This window comes from Leptinotarsa decemlineata, unplaced genomic scaffold (genome assembly GCF_025532065.1).
Source record: "Leptinotarsa decemlineata unplaced genomic scaffold, Ldec_3_MD MMD2_tig00026340_RagTag_RagTag, whole genome shotgun sequence".
Classification (NCBI taxonomy): Eukaryota; Metazoa; Arthropoda; class Insecta; order Coleoptera; family Chrysomelidae; genus Leptinotarsa; species Leptinotarsa decemlineata.
In genome coordinates this window covers 10,992,550-11,017,222 of record NW_027412694.1, presented here as the reverse complement: position 1 = coordinate 11,017,222, position 24,673 = coordinate 10,992,550, and the positions used below count along the sequence as shown (strand labels likewise).

The following is a 24,673-nucleotide window of genomic DNA, read 5'->3' as shown; positions in this document are numbered from 1 at the left end:
ATATGATCGCATGGAGAATCCTTAAAAACCACAAATACCATCCTTACAAAATTAAACTTGTTCGTGAACTCAATGAGGATGATTTTGACCGAAGACAGGAGTTTTGTGAGGGCATGAGTGAAATATTAATGCAAAATCCCGAACTGCTTTATAACATCTGTTATTCGGACGAAAGCTCATTTTATTCAAATGGTTGCGTGAACCGTTACAATTGCCGTTATTGGTCGGATGAAAACCCAAGACAATACGCAGAAATACATACCCAACATCCCCAAAAGTTGAATATCTGGGCCGGAATATTAGGCAATCATATTATAGGTTCATTTTTCATTGATGGAAATTCAACCGGTGATTCTTATTAACAACTTCTTGAAGAGGCAATTCAACCTTCATAAGTAGGTGCCACTCAATTTACCTAAAATGTAATGGTGGTAACCAACCCCATCCCCCGGAGAAATCTCCTCGTAATAAACAAATAATTCGACATCAAATGGACACGTATTAGCAGGTTGTCATAAAAAGCAAAAATTTATTTTTTTTATGAGAGTTCTGAACGTAACTTGCACCTTAAAAACAATTTGATTTATTTTAAAAAGAGTTGAACTCAATGCAAATACCTTTAAAACTTCAAATTATCTCGAAAACTAATCGTCACAAAAATTTTCTGTTGACAGAGTAGTAAAGGTATTCGAAAGACCTCTAAAACAAGGTGCCACTCTCCTTCCCTATCTATCCCTATCTATTATCGAGACGAATAAAAAAAATAGAAGAGGCGTAAAATATTCAAGTCTTAATATTAATGCTACGATGGTAAAAATCATGTTTTTGAAAATTTACTAAATTAATAATAGAAAATAAAATTTATTCTGAATGAATTCTTTTATTTGATGAACCAAAACTTACTGCATCGAATGTAGCTTTGAAGAGTACCATTGAAGAGCATATCTTAAGAGCTTTCAGATAATGTATCACAAGTAGGTGGTTGCCTTTCAAAAATATGAAGTTGTGGTGGCTGGGGGCAAGGGTGTGAGAGAAAAAACAAGTTAGTCATCACATCATTTGTTTCTCCCTTTGTATTATGAAAGTTGTTTTCAGCGATTTCTTATATTTTATTTGGTTGCTCAGAGATAGACCTTGTAAGTTTTCAAATTGTCACCCTGTGTATGAAACCGGCGCCGACCTACAAACATACCAAATCAACGATATTTCTAACAAATCATTGAGACTTCCCTCTCGCAAAAACTATTGCATTGTTGTCAGTTATATGGACGCCTCATAATCGCTCACATGTATGAAAAATATACGGCACAAGTATACGCGTACCTCCCGAGCGCCACCAAAATAAAAAAGACTCAACTAGAATATACGCCAATACATATAATTTTGACAATGAAATTGATAAATAGGCGCCCATCTGAAATTTTGTCAGATGGAAGATAGGGAACCTCTGAACTGCCTGGCATGGTGAAACAATTCGGCGTCCATATATGGACGCCTCATTGAAACCGGACGCCCGATTGATAGAAAATTGTAAATGTACGGAAGCTCTATTGATAGTTGGATATATATATATATATATATATATACATATATATATATATATATATATATATATATATATATATATATATATACATATATATATATATATATATATATATATATATATATATATATATATATATATATATATATATACATATATATATATACATATTATATATATATATATATATATATACATATATATATATATATATATATATATATATATATATATATTATATATATATATATATATATATATATATAAAATATTCATGTAATTGATTTTTGCTGATACCTTGACAGTTTCATAGTTTATCAGAGAATCTATTGCTTTGTTTCCAGCCTCATTTTCAGCACGGTTCATGTGAACTCTGAACTTTGTCCTCCACTGAGTAATAGCCAAGGTAAAAATACTGTATATGCCCACACATCCCACAGCAATACCTGAAATCAGTCAAAAACTATTAGAAATCTATTGAAAAAAAAACAACAATGATATGGCAAACATGTTTTCAGTTTTTTTTAACATTAATCTGAGATTATTTGATAAACAACAAAGATAACTGTGTATACTTTAAAACTCAATTGAAAAATACATTATGAATATTCTGAACCTTCACTTTTTGAAAATCAGTAACAGTATCCATGATAATAATTATAGAATTTACACAATAAATTTTATTAAAACACGTTTCACGACACAGTAGCTTCATCAGTTACTGGTACATCAATCTAATCTACAATATATTTTATATTACAACAGTAGCTAATAATGAAACTCTTTAGATAAATAATTAAAAAACAGGTGGATTTTGAGTAAACAAATAGGTACGATACGATCTTACTTCTGGGAGACAGGAAAAATATTGGCATTTTATGTCAAAACTTAATTAGAAAAATAATTAATTCTGGCAAAACAGGTAGATTTAGAGTGCACAAATTATATTATTTCTAGGTAAACACTCAATATATAAATATGTTGATGACATTTTATGAGAACAAGTTCAATGGTGGTGAATGAATAACTTCCTGTTGGTTTTTCAAAAAAAATTTGAATATTTGCGTTTTTTGATTTCTACAAAATCTAGCTGGTTCAATTTTTTCCGTCCTTTATTTCCAATGACTAACAGGAAGTTATTTATTCACCATTATTGAACTTCTCTTCATAAAATGTCATTAATTAACATATTTATATAATAACTGTTTTCCTAGAAATAATATTGTATTAATTTGTGCTTTCTAAATGTACCTTTTTTGCCAGAATTAATCATTTATCTAATTTAGTTTTGACAAAAAATTCCAAAATTGTACATGTTTCCCAATAGTAATATTGTACTGTAACCAATTGTTTAAACAAAATCAACCTGTTTTTCCAAATTTATTAATTCATCTATTCCAATAACTGATGAAGATAGCAAAAGGCATTTCAATAAAATTTAATGTGAAAATTCTATAATTATCATCATCGATAGTCAAAATAACAATCAACAAGAACCTGGATAGTTTCCAATGTGTTACCTTTTCTATTTAGATAATTTTATACCTGCAAAAGCTGCTCCACATTTGAGGCCCAATATAGCAGAGACCAAAGATAGTTCAAATACTATTGGAACAATATTAAAAACCATGGCTGATAGAACAAAGTTAATCCCTCGTGATCCTCTGTCAATTGTTTTTGACAGAGCTCCTGAAAACAAAAGTAAAGCAGTAGTTCTTGTGCTGAATCTACACAGAAATTTTGGGAGGGTAACATAGAGCGATATTCAAGTTTGAGTATGCATAGAGACAGTTTAATCTTCCTCTTGAAGATGATCACTTGGTGATCGAAACACATTATTCATAGAGACCAGTTTGATCTTCCTCTTGAAGATGATCACTTGGTGATCGAAACACATGTCGACGAGTTAAAATAACTGTTTGGTGTTGGGAAAAAACTCCAGTAATATTCATAGAGACCTCGTCAATGGTAAGAGGTAGAGTCGGTTGAATTGAAGCAATGTTGACAGTTTTGAAATACTATTGAATGATATCATAGTTTTTTTGGTTCCTAGATGTACGAACAAAAGTGAAAAATGCGAAATTTGTTTCTTGGTTTTAGCAGTCTTTATTCGCAAAGACATTGGAAATTGACCCTTATATCCTTTAATTCGTTCATGTACCACAAATTATTCTTGATAACTTTTTTGAGACTCTATTTTTATTTGAGTAAATAATACACAAAATACTGAACTATGTTTACATCACAACACTAATATTTTCATATAATAATATTTTTATGATGCATAGCTATTTCTATTTATTCCAGAAACCAAGAGTATAAGTTCCGCATTTTCATAGTGTCAACGATTATTATTCATATGGTATTTTTCATTTTGATGAATTTTCCGAATAATATTGAAAATCTCTCAAAAACTCAGGTGAAAGCTTCAAATTACAAAAAAATATCTGTTTACATAAAGATGTTAACACCAATTCAGTTTTCTTATCCACCGATTCATAGTTTTTCAAATTTTTTAGTGGTCATAAGGTATATTTCTTACATCCATGATAGGTCATAGCCTATAGTAGTTGTTCCTAAACTTCTGGAGCTCGTATGACGTGGAAAAATCTTTCTGAAAATAGAGGGTTTTGATACCAACATATTTTAGGTATTTCGTGTTTTAGTCATTAAAATAATGGAGTGTCAATTAATTGTTTTGAGAATCAGCTGTGATACACACATTGTTTCCATTCGTACTATTGTCAGTTTCAATAAAAGAAAATGATAAAGTACTGAAACTGTTATGTAGAAGTAGGTAGAAGTGCAAACAAAAAAGATACAACCAAAAAAGATTTCGAAATTTTATGGTTTTACCTTTATATTTTTTTAACCAAACAAGGTAGAGTTGAATTTTTCTTACCATTCAATTTTGATAGCCCTGTATGTGTGTGAAAAAACAGATATCTGAATCTCTTCAGAAATCTGAAGCAACTCACACACTGCATTCAGTGTAACCAAATGCGAGCTTGGCATCTCTGATGTCACGTAGGTGGCTATAGTTGTCTTGGTGGTCATGTTGGTTGAATCCTTCTAACACAAGATCTCCCGACTGAATCCATAAATGTTGGGGTCTGGCTCCTATTGCTGACCCTGCATATGTGTGTTTTGTACAACCAAATGCTGTCTGTCCATCCTTGCATTGATGTCAACTAGCTTGAAATACGTATCTACCTTTTACCTAGTTGGGTCTCTTTCTATTAACTTACTTTTGACATTAAAAATAATTTTGAAAATAAAAAAGATCATATTATTTCAATATTTCACACTACAATTTTTTTTTTAAATATTGCTCAATATGTATGAGTTTATTGCTCAAACCAACGTTTTTGTCTAAAAAGGGATATTTTTCATTGTATTAGACTCTCGGTAACAACTTTTTCAACCACTCTTCCATAAATTTTAAAAACTGAGATGGCACTGATTCGAGGTTAACATCATTATGGTTTCATGGAACATTATTTTAATCCTATAAAGAGGTATGGTTCACACTGTGCCATAATAATATCAAATTATTGGACTATTAACATTTGTGTGTCCCTAATGAGGGACAAACAGGGCCAAACATTCTTCTATTTTTTTTGTATTCCCATAACAAACTATGCTCTTTGCAATATAATAATAATATTTATTTATTCAATTGGATCATCTATAGATGACATTGAGTATGTCAAAACGTGTACAAATACAAAATTAAAAATACAAAATCTGTGCACTTAGAGGCATAATATACAATATACATAGTTAATATAATATATTATAGTCAAAACCTAAAATAATCTGCTATTTATGCAACAGTATCGTTATTAAAATCGGCCGAAAATGTTGGGCATGTACATAATATATAATAGTCAAAACCAAAAATGATCTGTTATTTATCTAACAGCATTTTTATTAAAATATTCTTAAAATGTTACACATGTACAGGGTCACAAGTTATCATCCATATATTCTTTGAGAGAATAATAGGATTTATCCAGGAGCAACTCTTTGATTTGATAGTTATACTGTTTTAGAGCAAGATGTTTTATTGTACTTGGAAGTTTATTATACAATTTAATGACCATGTGTGTTGGCACTTCCAACTGTAGGGAAATTCTAGTATTATAGTTCTTATAACCATTAAGAGTAGGAAAACTAGTTATATGCGATTTTACATATTTTAATATCTCATAAATGTATATACTTGTAACAGTCAATATTCTGAGATTTTGACAGATGAGTTTGCAACTTGTCCCTCTAGAAACTCCAGTTATATACCTTGTGGTTATTTTTTGAATTTTGAGTATTCTGGAACAATCACTAGATGCTCCCCAAGCTATAATACCATAGGAAATGTTACAATGAAAGTATTCATGGTAGTACGTTAATAAGAGTGATCTATTTACATTCCAGCGTAGTTGTTGAATACAATAAGATATTGAGGAATCTTTTTACAAATCGTATCAATATGCTTGTTCCATTTGAGATTTTCTGTTATCTTCAAACCCAAAAATTTTATCTCCCCTTGTTGTTGTATTGATCCATTAATTGACGTTACTAGTAAACTGTGATCTGGAGTGGTTCTTGAATGATTGAAACGTAAAAGCACAGTTTTTCTTTCATTTAACAAAAGACCATTGTCTAAGAACCACATTTGGGTTCTTTTTATTTCATCATATGCTTTATTAACTGCGGCTTTAATATTTTCCTGAGTTATCAATAAAGATGTGTCATCAGCATACATAACGAACTGATCACTATAAAAATCATTTACATATATTATATATAAGAGTGGACCTAGTATAGAATGGATAATTCACAATTAGAAGTATCACTTGAATTTATGGAGTAGGTCCAAAATTATGAAAAATAACTTTGCATTCAGACAAATGTGTTAAATAAGGGTTTTCCGTTGACGAGCTGTTGTCTTCATATGAATGACAACTCTCAAAAGTTGAAACTAGTGCGAGATAAGGATTCTGATCTTTCGACGTGAGACTCCTAGTAATAATAATAAATAATCCATAAAACCATCTTTGAGTAGTTCGAGTACATTGGTGATAATTTTTATTGAACTGTTTTCCAAAATGTTCATATATAATTTTCATACAGTATCAAATCAGTGATTGAAACTTTGCCGAGATAAGTCAAAAGCTGAATACAGATTTTACTTCCCTTACTAGGCAGTAAGGCCTAAGTTCCAATTTATGAGTATATTATATACTGGACAGGGCCAAGCTCGCTCTATTATTTCAGATAACACTGGACATTGAAGTTTGAAATCAAAATAAATTTAAGGAGATTACATCCTAGATTCTAAGGAATTTTTTTTAATATCCCTTCAAAAAATGTTCAAACACTTCAAGATGGATCTGAATACACTATAAATTTAAATATCAATGTGGCCCTGTCTTAGAAATCTGGAGAACCATGATTTTGATTTTATATTAGTCAAACACAATAGCCTAAAAAGAATATGTTACAAAAAATGTATAAATGGGAAAATTTAAATGTCCCAATGCATTTGATGACCTTACCAGATTTACAATAATAATACTTTGAGTTCTAGGATAGACAAGCTTTTTGAGACTCTTTCCATTGAAATGATGAACATTTTTCTTGACTTTTCTGTAATCCTTACAAACCTATTTATTATATTTATATGCCAATCCTAGAAACTCTTAGAAAAAGATAATAATATATTTTTCCCCAAGATATTTTTAATGTCTTCAAGACTTTCAAAGTGTAAACATTCATAAAAATACATCTCAAATTAATGCCGTATTATTGTCAAGTGTTTTCTTGAAATTTTCAGAACAGCGTGAACATTTATATGGTTTTTACATTGTTTTCACGATATTTCAGTATTGGCTTTTTGTCATTTGGAATATAATGTGGAGTGTATTATTCTGTATTTAGTGTATGAAAAGTTGAAGTATTCATACTGCAATGTCGATGGGATTGGATATTGTGACTTGTATATGTAAAAAAACTGATACAAATATATTCCAAAAAAATTTACCTGTCTGCCTTTGAAGATGGAATCCCAAATCTAGATTATGTAAGTGAAGAAACACGTTTTTGGCAATTTTTCTAATAGATCCTTGAGCAACTTTGGCAAATACTGCATTTCTGAGTTCATTGAAACCTGTTGCTCCCATTCTTGCAATACCATCTAAAACGTTATATTATCAGAAAAAATGGTATAGCGCTTGTTATTAGGTATTTCCCCTTTTAATTTACCAATTTCATTAACCGAAAGGTCTTTGGAATAGTGTTTTCTCCATAAATTCATAAAATAGTAAAATAGTCTACTGTAAAAAAAATCATCACTTTTGTAATTATAAATGTAATTATGACAATATATTTATAAGTGAATAAAAAAAAATCGAATTTAAGATGAAAAAACTAATGAGGTGTAACAATCATATCATTTTGAATAAACTTGCTTATCTTTGAATATTTTGGTAAAAATACTACTAATACCATCTATCCAGCTGAGAGTAGTTCAACTTGATGGTTTCATTTTCATTAGTTCGGACTTCTATTGTCTGATATTTTATAAAATGATTTGAAATCCCTGAAAAACCTAAAAAAGAAGAATCAAAAATGAATAGCTGAAAATAACAATTATATTTAGCAAAAAACCTGAAATTAAATAATAGTGAAATAGAATACAAGTGAGTGCGGAAAATCCTATATCGGTGAAACTAAGAGGCCATTGAATGTTCACATTGCCGAGCACAAGAAACACACACAGTGAGGAAAAACTAGCAAATCAGGAATAGCCTAGCATGTTTGGACCCATCAACATAACATCGAGTGGTCCCAAGCTGAGATCATACACAGAGAGAAACATTGGTTTAGGAGGAAATTCAAAGAAGCTGCATACATGTTGTCCATGTATACATGTTGTACATGTATTCAGCCAAGCTAGCTTAGAGATACGCAACATATCGAAACCTATCATTAAGCGAAAAATGGCCAACTCCCGCCAAACGGTCATCTCCCACTAAACCAGTGAAGTGGAAAAAGGAAAGTGGAGAAAGTGAAAGTACTCGAATAACCCATAAATAGTCATCTCTCGGAGGAATCAGTCCAGTCATCACATGAAGACGATTGTGGATACCAACAATCGAAACCTCGTGAAGTAACTTGGCTTGGATTCTCTTAACTTTTTATTTTTATTTTTTGTTCAATTGTTCAATTTTTACTTGTATTCTATTTCACTATTATTTCATTTCAGGTTTTTTGCTTAATATAATTGTTATTTTCAGCTATTCATTTTTAAATCTTCTCTTTTAGTTCTTTCAGGGACTTCAAATCATTTTATATGACAATGAAATTCAACTAATGAAATTCATCATGAAACATTGTCAATCACCTTCAAGTAAACGTTGATGGTTTTAATAGAGTCACTTAATTGAAATTCAGCAATAAGCACCTCTGTTGGTAAATAGTGCAACTAGCATTGTCCTTTATTTTGACTGCAAAAAATTGTATCAATTTTTCAATTGAAGGCGAGTGGCTTTCTCGTTTACTTTTAAAATTTACTGCGGGTGTTGAGTTCTCGGATAACCCCACCATATTCAGTTATAATTATTATTATAAGAATATATCAGAATATATTGCGGATTTGGCATCACACCGTATATGTTTATTTCCTCGCGCCTATCGTCAAGGGGACTAGCCAAAAAATTGCTCTCCGTGATATACGAATAGAATGTTTTGAGTATCCAAAATCAAAGTGACGATTTATGTGTGCTCCTTTATACCCACGAAGCAATCAACACCCTTACAGTCCACTCTTCGCTGCTGATTGGGCGGATGCATCCCCTTTACCCGGAAGCTGCAGAGTAAAAGCAGGTAAGGTGAAAACCTTTGACGATTTGATCCGAAATTTTGGAGATACATGCCAAACTCAATCAATTCCGCAATAGTGGGTGACTGATGCATTAGGGCCAGGTGTTGCTGACCTCTGGGAGTTCGTGACTCTAATTTGCTTGCAATTCTGTTTGTTTGACTTCAATTATGCATTCATTCAATGTTAAAGTCGATTTGTTTTCAACTCTTTTAAGGTACCACACGGCCAAAAAAAGTGGCCGAAAATCTGTCGGGCGAATATTGTGCACAAATATAATAATAATCCAGCATATGCGGTTTCGACCTACATCCATCGACATAACGCAGCCCTAAGCGTGCTTTATTACCTCCTACGGTACTCTTACGGTATTGACGAGACACAGGTGTTGCCCTACGCTACAGGAGATATTGAATCCGTTGTGGAGACGCGAAGTGCCGAATTTATTGGAACTATTCGTTCCCTATCCACAGTCTCACACAAGCTAATAAGCCTGATGTAGTCCTTCTTGACCACCAGAGCAAGACGATATTTGTCGTGGAGTTTTCAGCTAATGGCAAGACAAATATCATCCGAAAAGAAGAGGAAAAACAGATAAAATATCGAGATTTTCTCTCGGGCCTGACCAGCGCAAACTTGGGGAAAATAATAATAGCCTTTATTACCCAACAGCTAAAAACCATTTACAGGGTTAACTAAGTATGGTAAAAAAGTAATTTAGGTGCTTCTAACTACAAAGTTACAGTTTGAGGAAATGAATAACAAAAATGTAATATAATAAAATAAAAAAACTACAATATATCCTATGGAATCAAAATTGATATCAAACAAATTTGAAATTGAATAGAGATTTTTGTAAATGCTAAAGATGAGGACTTAAGGTACAAATTGGTTCTGGCCAGTCAGCTGTAGAAAGTATTTATACTTCTAGTTCTAAAATGAGTCACAAAAAATTTATAAAAGATAACACCTCCTCAGCTTCTACATTGCTGTGCAGTAATTTATATAGATACATTATTTCAGCAAATTTTCTGCATAATTCAAGACTTTCAATTTGAATGTTATGGTTAAAATTTGAGGTAAATAAACTTTAGGAAACCCACGTTGAACTTTTTCAATTAATGTATTATAGTAATTGTAGAATGAAGATAATAGAACAGAGCCATATTCTAAATTTGGCCTTAAGTAAGCTATATAAAGAGTAATTAGAGAAAATATGTTTGAAAAAGATCTATAATTGCAAACTATAAAGCATTAAACTCTCAATGCTTCACTTACTTTCGATCTAATGTGGTTTGAAAAAGACAAATTGTGATCAAAATATAGACCAAGATCTTCAATTGAGTTACTACGTGAAAGTGAAATGGTATCTATTACACAACAAAAGGGCTGGTGAAAAAAAACGCTGAAGAAATGAGGTCCCATGCAATTAGTTGCGTGAAAAGAACATCATATAGAAAAATTTATTGAATGTATCTTGACTTTTTTGTTTCAATCAAGTTTTTAGAATGGATGGATGTGTCTCGATTAGTTGTTGGGGTAAATACATATATTTTGATGCCATATAAACTACGGTCCAAAAATATTCTGTTACGAAAGAACGAGGTGTTGAAGTTTCAAGAAACAAATGAAAATTATTTAATATTTCTGAAATAATTAGGGATATTTCAATAAGCAGTGACAATTGATAAAATTCCATATTTTTCAATAGAAATATAATTTTCATCTTGAACAGAGGCGTGGGTACGGGATTTAACTTCGATATTTTTGAAGAAAGAAGTATATGTCTACCGATTTTTATCAAATAAATTTTATTTTTGAACTCTTTGTTCAATTTAGAATGAAAGAGTAGCCCTATGTTTTTTCATGATAAGTCGTTTTTAAGTAAAATAATAAAAATCCTTGTATTGTCAACAGTGGCATATGTTCGGCCATTAACTTCGACATTTTCTATCGGTACGTTGAATGTTAGTCCTCAAATTGTTGTCTTCCATTTCAAGAGTGAATTTCAGTTTCGGATGAAACTATGAAAAATATCTAATATTTCAATTTGTATAGTTTATGGAATGGAAGTATCAATATCGTCAACATATCTTTTGAAAAAAGGCAATGAAATGACAACTTTTTTTATGTATATATTTTGTATTTCTGCCATGACCAAGTCTGCACAAATGGGTGAAATACAATTACCCATTCCCAACTTGAAAATTTGTGTGTAAAAAGATCCATTGTAACATAAATAATTGGAGTCTAGACAGAATTCAAAAACTTCTATGAAAAGATCCATGGTAAAGAGGTTAAGTTTGAAATGATTTCCCATTTTCTTTTAATTATACTAATTAAGAGATCTACAGGAATGTTAGTAATAAGAGATAAAACGTCAAGAGAATTCAAAATATAATTTTTAGGTATAATTTCATTTCTGATAAAATTAGAAAATTCAAAAGAATCTTTCACATAGAATGAATCTTTTTTGAAACCGTGTGTCAATATTTTGCTAATCCATTTAGAAAGCCTATAGACAGGAGAACCAACAAAACTAAAAGTCTAAAAGGTATTCCATCCTTTTTGTTAAAAAATACATTTTAGGAAAAACTCGTTGCATGTGAGGTATTTGGCACATTTGTCTATATATTTATTTTCATGCAGTTTTTTAATCAGTTTTTAGGAATTGTTTTGATTTTTTTTTTGTTGGATCTTGTGGTAAAATCTTATAAGTGCAAGGGGTATACTTTTATGAGAGATTAATTTTTGAGAAAAGTTTTGGTTTTCTACTTCTCCATCTTTATACAAAAAAAAATGGGAATCTTCCAAACAAAGGAAGGAAGAAAGCAATTTCAAAAAATACCTCTATACAAAATATAGATCATACAAAGAAGTAACTTTCAGACACAAACTAGAAGAAAAGCGTTCTCGAAACAGTATAGAAATAATTTTTTTAAATTGATTGCTTCCTTCTTTTCTTTAAAAGATTCCCTAATTTTTTTTGTATAAAGATGGAGTATAAGAAAGCCAATTTTTTTAATATATTCAATTCATACATTGAGTATGAGCTGACATGTCCAATACCACGTAGTTGCTCTTTAGAATGTTTATATTTCTTTCTTTTTTCTATGATATCTGGAATACTCACATCCAACTAGGAGACTTATGGCTATTGTAGTTGCTGTTTCAGGAGCCGAGTCCATATTTAATGTAGAACTGGCATTCAGATAATCTACAGCATATTTAAATGTAAATGGGACACATACATTTGCTGCCTTAGCTGCTATTAGTAATCCTACTGCGAGTTTTACCCTGTCTCTTATCATTTTATCATCTTTTGGCCAGATATATTGTAACATACTCTGCATCATTTGTCTTCCAGAAACAACATCTTGGTCTTTCAAAGGTAATGATTCTCGAGAGAGAACTGAAGCTCCTGGGTGAAAACATCCCCTAACAGGTTGACTTTTGGGAGTGCTATTGAAAGCTCCTTTCAATGTAAACGCCAAAATACCACCACTGGATTTGGATTTTTCTTGTGGCTGTTCCTTATTTGTAGTGCACCACTGAAAATCAGAAACTAATCAATTACAGCTCATGGTAACGTCAACTAAAAAACAGAATTGTGAATTTTGAACACTGTCAAAAATATCCCCATCAGTATTTATTTGAAGACCAAACCAAGAGGTTTTTTGGCTGTGTTTAAAACTGGAGAATTTCGCATACAAAGTGATTTAACCCAACCAAAATGTGTAGCCATAGATAACAAAGGGGGCGAATGGTTGTGAATGAATATTCCTGAAAATCTTTGAATAAAGAAGTTATATAAAGACTTACCCTTGAATTATAATAAGAAGATGTGGGGTGTAAGTTTCGTTTGGAATGAAATTGAGTAAATTTTCTGTGTATATTAACTATTCTGAGATTAATGCCTAAAAATTGAATATTTATTTTACTTAAATTTATTATAGCCCCCATTTCACAAAAATTGAACTTTGAAATATGATTTGACAGCTTGGCGCATGTGAGAACGTCTGTAGACAGCAACTGCCATCGATAATAACAGCTATATATAACACAGAATAAAAACGAATGCCTAGTTCAGTCTCTAGCCGTGGTGAGACAATTAGCAACGTCTCACAGTGACATACATTGTCAGATGAACAACAAATTTGTTGTGTGAAACGTTCTCGCTAAACAACTGTCAAGGCAACATGATGACCTCTCGAGATATCACGATACGTTTTGCGATATCGCTTTGAGATGTCTAAGAAAACGTCTTGACGCCGTTGTTTCATCATACTCAAAATTTTATGGTGAGAATATCAGATTGTGATATCGTGAAACTTTACACTTTCATGTCAAAGAGATTAGTGATATATAACACGGGAAAAATATCTTTTTGTAATTTTGACACAATATGCTAATTCTGAAATAACATCAAACTCCTACAACGATATTTGATTTTGATTGTATGAATTAAAACTGGAATACAAATAATTCTCTAGATGAACACCTTCAATTATTTATTACACGTACTTTTTGCCAACCATTTTGGTATCATTTCACATCTGAAGAGTCTGTTTATTTGGCAAAATGTTTGGGCCATCAAATTCATTTGTATCAGGGGCCGTTCAAGTATTACAAAAGCATATTTATTAAAATTATTCGCAAAAGTAAGCGAAGCTCCTATCCCCCATTCCATGTTTACGTAAACATTGTTTTATGGTTTTTTTACTTATTCTGTTTTTTTATCACTTCATGAGCAGCAGTTATAATTTTAGAAATGACAAATGAAGAAATAGATTTAGCATAGAGGAACGCACATAATATTTATTTGAATAAACTTTTTTGACAGGGTTTTCAACAAAAAGTAAGGTACAAATATTATACTCCTTAGTAATATTACGAACAAAAGAAACCTTTTAAAGATTTTTGGTATACCTACATATTAATTCCAATTAATATGTCCATGACACCCGAATCCATGATTCTAAGTTTTCAATGACATTGCATGTTTGCTGCTCAATGTTGTGTGTCTACTCACTCTCATCCGATTTTGAAATGTCTACGTTATTCTTATCGAGCCATTCAACATCGTGTTCCTTTAAATTTTGAATAATGGACCTCAGCTCATCAGCACGACGAGCAGCAACTTTTATAGGTGTAACTTTGACATCAGCGTGTTTACTTTTCTATGGATCTTCTCGATGCTCGATGTAACGATTTAGTGACTTGACGGAAGCATGATAAGGACCTCACGTTCTGCATGTTCGACTTGATAATACCGTTGGACAAAAATAATCGTTAGGCATTTACCGAAAATCTATGAGTGAATCATTTAGGCGTAGAACTACATTGACTGGAAGATTGAGAAATTGCCCTCCGTCATCCAAAACCAAGTCATTAACTGTTTGTTTTAATTTTACTGGTAGTGAAAGAAACCTGTTGTCTATTATGTAAATAAAACGTTTTTGGCGATTTCTGATATTTCTAGTGTAGTGTAACATTTCTAGTACTTATTATATCTGAAATAGTTTCATCAATCACCTTGGAAGAAAAGTAGTAGATTGGATTTATTCTTATTCGCAGCTTGCAGTTCTTCCTCAATTCTTTTAGAGACTATACTATCAAGTTCCTTGTTGAATTTTGCTTGTAACTTATAATTACGTCACGCTTCATTGAACAATTATTTCTTTCTCTTGAAGATGACCACTTGGTGATTGAAATACGTGTTGAGTTGTTACAAATAATGGTTTGGTGTTGGGATAGAACTCCGGTAATATCCATTACAACATCGAAAGTTCCAAACAGTGCATCACAAGTTTTCAATGTATATTGGATTATGAGCGGCGTAAACACAATAACTGAAAATAACTAATATCTTCCAGAAAAGTTGCGAATAACATCTTGTTGATATCAAAAAGTAAATGGAATATCGTAAAGGCATCTACAATCTTCCTCTGCTAAATATCTGCGATGAATGTCGTGTCAACATCTATATGACAATGTAATTTCATTATGATTTCGATGAAAAAGTTTTGTTTGCTGGATGGGCATGAAAAATACATGAGTTTGTAATTATAGATTCTATTCAGTTCTGGCGATGAAATGAAATGTGTAGATAATTCTTGACTACTTTTCATAATCTCAATTTCAAGTTTCAGTCATGGAAAAAAAATCATAAATCAGGCGCATCGCAAATTCTATCAAACCGATTTTTTCATATACCCGATTGTTCAGCCATTGAGTCTATATACAAAGGTTTAGCTTATGCCAAGACTGAAATGAAAATTTTCATCCATTTCTCCACTAGATATCGCTACGAGTACCTACTTTTTTGGCGGATTTGAAATTTCGGATTTTCCAATTTCGTTGAATGACGAAATTAAGTTTCATTTGTAGTTCCAAATGGTTTTCACATTTTCATTGAGGGTAACGGTACTTGATGAAATCAAAATATCATCAAATCATAGTATAAAGACTGACAAATGTACACCATAACATTATCATCGATTAGTATTTTAATACAGAGGAAAAACATATTTTGATGTCGGGTTCACCAATTTTCATTAAACCGTGTTTCATACCCAAACAGTTTTTCAGCAGTCATTTAGGAATCACCAAACCACATTTTTGCTTGTAACAAATAACAATTCACAGTGACACATGACATTTAAGTAACGTTAGTTGTCATTTGCCATTATTATTATTGGTAAATTTTTCTTATATTTTCCAAAGTTCAGAGTTAAAATTATTTTGTGGAGGAGTTGTAATAATTCAAAATGGTAAATTTTCCTCCTGTTCCGTCGGAGGTCAAACCTTTAGCTCATCTGTTGAAATTGGCAGATGAACATGACGAAAGAAATGTTGTAGTTGCTTATTGGGGTGAGTTGAGCCTCGCAGAAAGAACAACAGTAAAGAAAGGTTTTGACTTTCTACTTCTCCATCTGAGTTTAAACCCAAGCGAAAACACATTCTGTTACACTCTTCTCGTTTTATTTACCAAACTGGCATTATCAGGAGATTAACTATTCTTAGTGATGAGGTTCACTGGATAGTATAGTTCATACTGTAATGTATACCTAGTACAGTTTGTCTCCTGATGATACCAGCTTGGTAGGTGAAACATGCATGAAGAAGAGTAAGAGTTATGGTGTGGAGGAAGTTTTTCTTAATTTCGTATTTAGTGTAAGTGAAGTAAAATTTCACTGTTGTAGTTATTTTAGATTATTTCGTAGAACAATAATAAAAATGAGTATAAATTGACTTAAGATCCAAATCTGATTGATTTTTTATTCTGGGAAAACACACCAGAAGCGAATCCCAAACCAGAGGTGATCTTTCTGTGATTTAAATTTCAAATTCAGTTCCACTGTATGTGGATTTTTGCTCCATTTTCGCAACTTTTAACTATTATGAATACTCTGACCCATTACTTGATGAAAATTGACAACACCATTCATGATAATAATGTAGAATTTTTACAACAAATTTTATTTAAAACGTGTTTTGCTACATGATAGCTTCATCAGTTACCGATACATTTATTAAACTATTCAACAATATCTTTTATATACAAACAAATAACAATAAATAATTACAAAAAACTCATTAGATGAATGATTAAATCTGGTGAAACAGGTGTATTTTAAATAAAAAATTAGGAACAATATAATATTACTCTAGGAAACATGTAGGTACAATATTGGTACTATTGGTACATGTAGGTACTAAATTAGATTAATGATTAATTCTGGTAATATTATTTCTAGGAAAACAGTTGAAATGTGTATATGTTAATTAATGATATTTTGTGAGAAAAGTTCACTAATGGTGAATGAATGACTTCATCAGTAACTAACTAATGAAGCTACCGTGTAGTGAAACATGTTGTGAAAATTCTATAATTATTATCATGGACTTTTAACTATGTGAACCTTTTGGTAATTTGGTAGTTACATGGTAGAGTAACAATGTCTAATGCAGTTGCATAAATATGTAAAGGTTGTTTTTTAAATTGAATACACATTATTATTATTTTTCATTTTTTTTTAAGGGTGAGCTGGTCAGACCCTGACTCGTAAGCTCCAACCCAGTCAGGAGGATGCACCAGCATTATCACCCAATGATTATAGTAATATGTTGCAAAAACCAATTATTTGAAAACTTGAAACAAAATCAAAGGTCAATCTGGAGAAAATTCTTGAAAAGAACCAAAAAATACTTAGAAATTCTATTACATATATAGGATCTTTTTGAATACCCCTTTATGCAAGAAATCTGATTTTCTTTTTTCAACGTCATCATTTGGGCTACCTAATGTATGTTAATTATTTGTGTATTCATTTAGCGAAAATACCTCCACTTCAAACTCAGTTGGATAATGCACTTTAAAATGATATAGTAATTGGTTAATTCAAACTAAAAAAAATAAATATTCTGTGTATATATCCTTTGTATCATATTTATAATTTCTGAAGGTATGCATTGTTATTTTGTTATTTATTAGGTTTTGAAAAAAGTTATACGCCACACATTGCTGATCTTAAAAATTTGCGAAACTACTCTGTATACTTTGTAGTAACCCAGGTACTATTTTTCTGGGGCTGAAAAATGTTTTTAGTTATTTGTACCATTAAAAAACAATGTAAATTTTAGCCCGGATGTCAGCCTGTCTGTTGGCCTTACGTATTGTTCCGGGAAAAAAATCGCCAGAAACTGCAGAACTTATTCGCTCACTCCTTGATTGGCTGGAAAAAACCAAGAAAGCAAATGGTGATAATGAGGGAATTACAAGCGAGACAATTGCACAGTCACTTATTGAAGAATATGCATTACGTTTATTTGAGTATGCTAATCAGCAAGATCTAGCACAGATTTTCAACAAGTGAGACTCAGTATGGAAAGTATAAATTTTTACTAATTTCTATTATTTATTTCAGGAATACTGTTAAAACTTTTTATACGGCAGGCATGTTGATGGATGTTCTAGATCAGTTTGGTCCAATTCCAGATGATATCAGAGAGAAACGCAAGTATGCAAAGTGGAAAGCAGCTTACATTCACAAGTCTCTTAAAAATGGAGAAATGCCATTACCAGGACCTCCAAAGTCTTTTGAAGAGGAGGATTCTGCTATATTACATAACAGTAAAATACCTGAAGAGGAACTTGCAACCTATACAAAGTATACCGGACCTATTGACTTTGAGGGTAAGTTAAAAAAATATATCTATCGACACAGGCCACCACTATGCAATTGCAATTCATTACAGTGGTAATGAATGCATGTGCATAGTACAAGTTTAAGGGCTGATTTCATGGCAAAAATATAATTTTTTTTGAAACTATCGAATATCTATGACACAGATTGTATAGAAGTTGTCAGATTCTTGGGCTCGTGGGTTACCTGCGATAGACCCTCCACTGACAGTGGCGCACACAAATTAGTTAATTGTGTGATAAAAAAACAAAATATATGAAATTTTATATGTTTATGAAAACTTCTGAAACAGATGTGACATTTTCATTAAATATAAACTTGATAGTGAGTTTATTTGAAATTCAAATTTTAACTACAGAAAATATTCATTTTATCAGAAGAAAATACAAATGCTAAAAGCAACACGTTTCTGAGAGGAAACTGCCAATCTTAATTCAAATTTTGAAGAGTAAGATTTTTTTTATTTTAATACATTTTAATATGTAGGAGAGACTACAGCCGGTTCTTGACCTAATGTCACTACTATGACGTCATTAACAGTATTGACTTTGTCTGACACGTGATCCTGAGTTTTGATCTAGACGGTCGTCTCGGGTTTGGTATCGGAGGGTGCCTGAGGCTTGACCTTTAAGGACGTCTTTCAGATATGTGCAAGAAGCATGACCTTGAAAGTGTAGTTTGACCTTGAACATGTAATTTGACCTTAAGATTAGGGGAGCTAGATTGCATACACTTTATGTGTACAAGTTTACTCTGTACAAGTTTGTACAGAGTAAACACACGTTTGCATACCACGAAGATCCACCTAGTACTGAGTGTTTTTTACTGTTAGCTCATCAAGTTGGATGATACCTCTCTAGGTACCATCCAACTTGACGGTACCTAGAGGTACCGGACGGTACCTCTCTAAGTGCACACGTCTGTATTCTGAGAAGTTCCGACAACCACTATCTGCTCATATCGCCTTCTGTTAGCGCATATAGTTGGAATTGGTGGTGGGGTTGCCTGTGACGTCAGGTGGCTCTAGTGGGACGCTACCTTTTGGGGCAGACAGTACTGATGGGCATAATCGAATTATTTCGATAATTGAATTGTTAGTAATTGAATTATTGAATAAATGAATTATTATCCGAACTATAAATCACTTGCAATGCGCAGTAGAATCACTTAGTTGACATCGATTATACAGTAGTTGTTCAGTATGTCAATGTACCTTATTAGATTAAACTGAGTCTTTTACTGTAAACTAAGAACAATGTTTTGTTTCATTTTTATTTATTGATAATTAATTTTGAGTTTGTGAATTTTTTGTTCATTTTGTTCATTAAGTCCTGTTTGAATTTTGGAACAACGTTTCATATCATCAATTTTTCAGATAAATCATTGCCGACCGTCCTCAAATAGCTTTGGTACTACGTGTATTTTGTTGACATTAATTTTATTCCAGACCAGGTCATTCCTGCTAAAAATTATTTGCTGTCCTGTTCGATGTTATTTGATCGAGCAGAGAATAACTTTTGTAGGAAATAGCCCAATCTGGAATAAGATTAGTACAAGAGCACCTACTATCAGCGGTTAACTCGAAAATAACAATATGCAAAACATTTGTGATTCTGAATTTTTGAATTAATTTTAATTTTTTTAATTTATTTTATTGAATTAGGATTCCCTAATATACAGGTTAGCTAACTTAAAATATAATATAATCAACAAAATTTATATAAATAATACAATTTTATATACGTACATAATTTTAACTGAACAAAAAGGAATTTTTCAATTTCCATCATGAATATATTTTAACAGTTCGCTCTTGAAAATCTTTAATGATAGAGTAGATTTAATTGAATAAGGTAAATCATTGAATTGGACAAAACCTTTAAAAAATAAACTGCTCATACTATTTCTTGTATTTGTTCTATTTATATGAATGTGGCTGTTGTGCCTAGTAGAATGGTGATGAATGTCCTTATTGAAAGTTATTAATGATAGCCAGTATGGTAGGGTCATTTTATTTAATATTTTATAAATGAAAACCATGGTACAATAGAATAATCTTTTGGATAATGAGAGCCATTATAGAGCAGATAGCATGGTAGAAATTGGTGTATACCTATTACATTTTAAAATTATTCTCATTCCTCGATTTTGTAGTTTTTGTATTTGTTGCACTATATTCAAATTAAAAGAGAATAAAATATATGCACAGTAGTCAAAATGGGGTTGGATTATTGATTTATATACCATAATTTTTGTATATGTTGATAAGTTATTGGAAATAAAAATATAATTTTTTTGCAATCTTTTTCTCAATATATTTGAAGTGGTCGTCGAATGATAAGCAATTATCAAGTTGAAATCCCAAATACTTCACTGATGTTACTATTTTTATACGTTCATCTTCAATTTTTATATTTATGTTGTTTGTATTTATTTGATTATATTTGGTAAAAACAATAGTGAACATCTACATGTTTAAGTTCGGCGAAGCAAATAATGTCAAATTGATTCAAATTATGGTCAAATGCGCCTAAAGAATGAAGCAACGACGATATAATTAGAAGAAGAATAATTCGATTTATTTTGATAATCAATTCGATTTCTCGAATTATTGTGATAATCTAATTATCAATTATATTTAATTCGAATTAGCCCATCACTAGCAGACAATGCACACATCTGCATTCTACAAACCTCCAAAGAGCACTGCATGCTCGTATCACCTTCTGTTAGCCCATCGAGATGGGAGTGATGGGTTGTCTGTGACGTTCTTATGAATCCCCCCCAAATTGTATTTTAGAAGCTAGGGAGCGTTTGTTATATTAGTTTACATCGAGTGCATTGGTGAAAACATATTAGAAAAAATGTATTCATGTGATTGTGGTTAATCTTTTAATCATTAGTGATAATCTTCCTTGGCATCAACTCCAGAGTTACCAAGGAGGTCCATCAGTGAAACGAGTGATATAGATGAGGCTGCAGCTGCAACACCTATGCACACATGTAATTGTTGTAATGTGACTACTAACGTGAGGCTAGTGAATTCTCACAAGCTAAGTCTACAGCATAAGAATAATTCATGTAATAATTAAGTGATGGTTTTCAAATTATAAAGAGTGTCTTCAATTGTCGGATTGCTATATACAGGGTGCAGAGTTCAATTGTCTCCACTGATTATATGTCATTCTTCAATGAGGTTAGGTAGAAGGTAATCAAATTACTTGAATCAGCCATCAACATTCATAAAATCATCAAAGTAAATATGAAAGTGTTTGGAAGTTATATTCTTCAAATCCAAGATTTGAGGCATACCAAGTCACTCAACACCCAAAAGGAAACAATAGACCAATCTTCTGAATAAAATTCCATATTTGATGGATTTCTTGATGGTATTATCAATCATATTACAGAATTCCAGGAACGTGATTCAGGCATTGTAAAACAGGGACAGCGCAGAAGAGTAATGTAAAGGTTACATAAATAATAAGGTTAGGATTCAGGTACTTATTTCAGAAAAAGATTTCGTTTGCTCAATGAAAGATATGTCATCTATTGAATTCTTGAGTTGATTCTAAAAAAAATATATATTCGTTTTTGCCAAATTTTGAAGCAGTGGAAGTTGCCAAAAATTACACTGCACTTTATATACAAGAGTTTTGTCAAACAGACAACTGAAAAGGATAAGAGGAACAAAACAATGTTTCGATTCCAAAAGTTCATTAAGATTCATTTTTTTTTTATTTTAGGAATACAGAATTACAAATTTGGGGCCCTTTAAGTATTACGTAAGCATATTTATTACAATTATTTACCTCCCACCCCCCTTGTCAGCAAAATTAAGCAAAGCTCTTTCTCTCCATCCCATGTTTACATAAACTTGTTATATGCATTTTTCAATCAGACAATGTGTGTGAAAAAGTAAATAACTACCAATGACGTAATCACCATCTAGAAAAGACCCCCCGCTCTCCTATAGTGCTTACATAATATACTTGAGCAGTCCCCTCACACGAAAGTATACTTTTTTAGACTCGCAGTGAATCTACTTGCTCAAAAGCATACTGGCTTTACTGACTACATTTTGATAACATTTGTCACATAATATGTCCATAACAATGGACATATTATGTACAACAAAGATATGGTATGAGTGAGAAAAATGTATTTTTATGTATTGCCTATTTGATAATATGAATGGCGACTTATTTCTTTTTTAGCGACCAGAGCATTTATCACCATTTGAAGCGCTTAATTTTGTACTGAATTACTAAAATATATAGCATTTGGTGAATCTATACACCACATTTGACTTTTAGTCAAGTAATAGAAAAATCATAGTATTTTGCTTCCAAGAAATGACCACATTTCTCTTTCGTTGATTTATATACTATTATTTTATTGATTAGAAAAAAAAACGAAAAAACCTTTTTTTGTTAAAATGCTCCTGCGCCGACTTCACTTCATTAGGTAAATAACTGGCTCCATTTTATTTAGTGTTCATGATTGTTAATGAATTTGTATCTTTTTGACATATCTCATGTTGTGAAAGCAACCTAAAGATATCTGTTTATTGAAATGTTGTGTTATATTCATTCATATTATATGTGAGCTCTTTATTCTGATTTCAATTGATTGACTTGATTATGTAACATAATATTCCTCAGTAGCTAATGATTTTCTATGTATGAAATGTATCTGTACCTCAACTGTTTCCATTTATTTTTCATTCACAGATTTGAAAAAGCCTTTGACCCCTGCAGTGCCTCCTCCAGATAACCTCGTACCGTTCAACCCGCCGAAACAATCCGATGACAACAGCTTCGCTCACGCTCCGGCGTCTTCACCAATAACACCACTCTTTCCTACGAATCCCACCCCTTTCTCTACCCCCACTCCCGCCCCTAGTGTTGCTTCAGTCACACTTCCAGAAATTGAAAAAGAGCCAGGAACTGGCCATCAAATTTCTGTACCTTCCGGCCAGTTCACTCCTAGTCCAGAACAAATCCAAAAGGCCCAGAAATTCTGCAAATTCGCTACTTCTGCCCTCAATTATGATGATGTCAAGAATGCTTTGGATTATCTTCACAAGGCCATGAATCTTCTAGAACAAGGCAAAGAAGACTAAAATAACTTTATTTGAGAATTCCATCTAGATATACATATACCTTCATTAAAATATTATGTGATGAACATGTGCTTTATGTTAGGTAAATGTCAGTAGAATGAAGTTTCACATTTATATTCTTTCAAAATAATCAGTTCGTACTGGTTTTGTGGTGTAACCTGAATTTTCTAATCACCACCTGAAACTCCTGTAGCATATATGATATTGAAAATTTTAAAAATCTCTTTCACGTTTTTTAAAACTATGCTAATTTATCAATAACACTCAAGTTATGACTGTAAACATTGATCAATCAAAGACTCTCCATTTATTACTTATGTGCAGCTATGACATATTATATTTGGTTGTAGTTGAGTGCCGAAAGCAAATTATGAATGGTCCCTAACTCTGACTCTGAGTAAATATTAGTATACTGAAAGATTCAACTAGGTTTATCAACTGAACTTTGCCTTTTGATTAAATATCAGAAAATTTTCAGGTTATATCACAATGTTACTTTTCTAATTGAATGTTGAATTTTAAATGGTTTTATGAACTTTATGTTCACAACATATCTTTTAGATAATAACCTATACCTTTCATTAGATTTTTTTTTTCAAAGGTTTTTTTATTTCTGTAATATTTTGAATATCTTAGGCTTTAGGTAATACGATAATACTAGTTTTGTATTTGTTGTTGAATGAATGAAATAAATGCTTCTATATTTGTTTTTTTATAATTGGGAAAGCCAACGTTGATGACATTTTTTCAGTAGTTTGTCTCTTTTATAATCGAAATTCAGTTATCAAGAACAATTTTGTAACAATTGGCATTGTTACACAAAGAAATTTTATAAGATAGTTTCTAGAGTAATCATTATTACTAGTCTAGAAAATTCTGATCATACATATATAGTGAATGTAAGGTAGAGG

General features: G+C 31.6%; 2 protein-coding genes across 2 annotated transcripts in view; one reads left to right on the top strand and one right to left on the bottom strand.

Moving 5' to 3' along the window:
* Nucleotides 1–13,476, bottom strand: part of ABCB7 (ATP binding cassette subfamily B member 7) — a 42,963-nt gene extending 29,487 nt beyond the window's left edge. The window contains exons 1-5 of the mRNA XM_074183677.1: nucleotides 13,251–13,476; nucleotides 12,562–12,979; nucleotides 7,590–7,742; nucleotides 3,092–3,235; nucleotides 1,844–1,992 (exon numbers count right to left, since the gene is read on the bottom strand). Coding sequence (XP_074039778.1) covers nucleotides 1,844–1,992; nucleotides 3,092–3,235; nucleotides 7,590–7,742; nucleotides 12,562–12,979; nucleotides 13,251–13,391 — 1,005 coding nt within the window. The 5' untranslated portion in view covers nucleotides 13,392–13,476. The remainder of the gene's footprint in view (nucleotides 1–1,843; nucleotides 1,993–3,091; nucleotides 3,236–7,589; nucleotides 7,743–12,561; nucleotides 12,980–13,250) is intronic.
* Nucleotides 13,477–16,079: 2,603 nt separating this feature from the next.
* Vta1 (Vesicle trafficking 1) lies at nucleotides 16,080–24,467 on the top strand. Its single transcript, XM_023160777.2, has 4 exons — nucleotides 16,080–16,301; nucleotides 18,075–18,303; nucleotides 18,359–18,627; nucleotides 23,371–24,467. The coding sequence occupies exons 1-4, from the start codon at nucleotides 16,199–16,201 to the stop codon at nucleotides 23,760–23,762; spliced, it is 993 nt and encodes a 330-aa protein (XP_023016545.1). The 5' UTR covers nucleotides 16,080–16,198; the 3' UTR covers nucleotides 23,763–24,467.
* Nucleotides 24,468–24,673: the final 206 nt, after the last annotated feature.